We start from the raw sequence: 2,955 nt of genomic DNA, 5'->3' as shown, positions 1-2,955 counted from the left end.
AAAGGCAAAGTCGACCTGGCAGAATTTGAACTCAGGACGTAGCGGCAGACGAAATACCGCTAAGTATTTCGCCCGGTGTGCTAACGTCTCTGCCAATTCGCCGCCTTAGTAAGGAAATAGTAAACATGATTTGAAACAGGTCTATAGTTAAAAACACTCCAGGCGTTCTGCTACCTTCTATCTTCAGACAGTGTCTCCAGTTCTGTAAATAGGCACATGCATGGCTGTGTGGTAAGAAGTTTGTTTCCCAACCACATTGTTTCAGGTTCAGTTCCACTGTGTGGCACCTTGGTCAAGTGTCTTTTGCTGTAGTCACGGTCCGATCAAAACCCTGTGAGTAGAGTCGGTGGAAGAAACTGAAAGAAGACCAGTGTGTATATGTGTGCGTGTGTGTTTGTGACCCCCCCCCCCAATCGTTTACCAATCCCTGTGGGTTTGTTTATGTCCCCGTAAAAAACGATCGATAGAATAAGTATCAGAATTTAAAATATACATGTATTGGAGTCGATTTGTCCGAGTACACCGGCCAAGACGGTGCTCCAGTAGAGCCACACCCAATGACTAAAACACGTAAAAGATTAAAGAACATCTTCCTGTGATTTAAACACCAGTGTGTAGCTTCGAAAATAGTTGGCTGCTATTTCTAGCAGACATAATGAAATCCCTTTATTTTGTTCGACTCTTGAAGAAATATTTTGTAAGAAGTCGTTTGACGAAAACACTGCAAATGTGTTTTAAGAAACGAAAAACAGAAATCAGAACTGTGATTCAATTATTCGACTGCAATCGCTTTGTTTCACTTTAAAACGTTGCTTTTAAGGTGTTTAAAAGCAATCAGGTCCGGAAATACAAAATGAAGACGTTAAAATGTTTCATCAATATTCCATCGAAGAGATAAACGAAGAAAAACAAAACAGCCAATCAAATCAGGAACTCAATAAATACCCCTCGAGTATTCTCTTTGACAACTCATGTTCTTTATAGATTTTCATTCCTGTCTGTTTCATTCAATTTTCTTCAATGAGTATGTTCCTACTTCTTAGTTGTGAGGCAGAGAAAGGAAGAAGGAAAGAAATGAGCAATCAAACACAGTAAAACAACGACAACAACAGCAACGACGACGACGATGATGATGATGATGATGATGATGATGAGAAAAACAACAACAAACACATCGGAAATCGATTTTGTTTCGGGAAAAATTTTCAACATTATTTATTTATTATTTTATATAGCGACTGGTAACCAATAGCGTCGTGAATCAGAGGTTTCTTTTGAGTCAATCCTTTTACTTCAATGTAATTTTGACGGTGGGAATAACACGGGGTAGTGTCCATAATTTGGCTCAGAAGAAATATTGCAAAGAGCTGCGTTCGAAGAAAAACAAATTTTATATTTTTAAAATCCTTCCTTTTATTCATTATATTACTCTCACCTCTCTTTACACCCTTTGTGAATATATGTCGCAGAAAGATACATACACACAGACACACAAAATCAGCAGAGCTAACCACACACACGCACACACATTCACGCATACAAACATATATATGTATGTATGTATGTATTTACAACCAGTAGTTAATTAAGAATATGATATACGTCTGGTAGGTTCCTGATAAAGCACGTTCACTGCCTATGGCTAACTGAAGTCATCCGCGGTAGTATTATTATAAATGGAACTGGATCTTCCTCGGGAATTCCTCAGTTTTAGTCGGGTATGTAATTAATGAGGTTGTACAGTATACCACCACGACGGATCGATGCTAGATGGGTCGAAATGATTGTAGTGATCAATAAGGATTCTCGTATATTCCATATTCCGTCTCTCTCTCTCTCATTAATTATATATGTTGAACCGTTAATCCTTACACATTTGTTCTCACTCCGGTTTTTTTTTCATTTTTTCTTCGTTTTTTTTTCCTCTTAATCCTATCTGTAAAAGGGCGTAGGCCAGAAACGTCAAAGACTTTCCCATTCTTCTCAAGCGTTAAACTAATACACCTCCTTGTTGTTCTTTCACCTGTGGTGTTAGTCTTTGCCTTCTGTAAATTTGAAGTATATGTATGTATGTGTGTGTATATATATATATATATATAAATATATATATATATATATATATATATATATATATATATATATATATATATATATATATATATATATATATATATATATATATATATATATGTATATATATATATATATATATATATATATATATATATATATATATGTATATATATATATATATATATATATATATATATATATATACACAAATATACACACACACATATATATATATACATATATATACACACACATATATATATACATATATACATATAAATATATATATATATATATATATACATATATATATATATATATATATATATATATATATATATATATATATATAAAAAGCCAACAAATTGTTTCGACTTATATATTTTTTCTGATGTACTTCACTTAAGATCGCGTGTGTAATGGCATAGTAATAAATTTGCTGTTTGATTTTATCTAAACGTTATGAAGTTGAATATGATTTGCCTGACTGCTACGAGGGGGCGCTAAAAAGTTCCTGGTTTTGAGTGTATCGCGAAAGGTCTGGCTGGAGGCCCAACCCTCCGAATTCTTATATAGGTCTGTGAAAAACTGAAGGATTGCTGCAATAAATGTGCGAATCTGAGAGGGAAATATGTTCAATAAAATCATAATTAACTGATCCTCCTATATTTTCTTTTACCCAAAGCCAGGAACTTTACAGCTCCCCCCCTTGTATACAGCTGAGCATATGTGTGATGTTTTCGTGGTGAGCATGGTGCCTTAATAAACTTTAAAATATTCTGAAGTTTAGTACGATTCATCTGCTTGATGTAAAACATTACCCCTGACTCTGTATGTCATGCTGGAGGAGAAAGCTTACTGCCTGATTATTAAATGAAAATG

The 2,955-nt window shown here is 34.1% G+C and overlaps 1 protein-coding gene across 2 annotated transcripts in view; it reads right to left on the bottom strand.

Moving 5' to 3' along the window:
* Positions 1-1,223: 1,223 nt before the first annotated feature.
* Positions 1,224-2,955, bottom strand: part of LOC149133108 (uncharacterized) — a 103,071-nt gene continuing 101,339 nt past the window's right edge. For both annotated transcript variants that reach the window (XM_089361136.1, XM_089361135.1), the window contains exon 3: positions 1,224-1,367. In XM_089361136.1, the coding sequence (XP_089217262.1) occupies positions 1,294-1,367 (74 nt within the window). In that variant the 3' untranslated portion in view covers positions 1,224-1,293. The remainder of the gene's footprint in view (positions 1,368-2,955) is intronic.

Source organism: Octopus bimaculoides, chromosome 12 (genome assembly GCF_046866305.1).
Source record: "Octopus bimaculoides isolate indiv1 chromosome 12, ASM4686630v1, whole genome shotgun sequence".
Lineage (NCBI taxonomy): Eukaryota > Metazoa > Mollusca > Cephalopoda > Octopoda > Octopodidae > Octopus > Octopus bimaculoides.
This window is presented reverse-complemented; position numbering and strand designations above follow the sequence as displayed.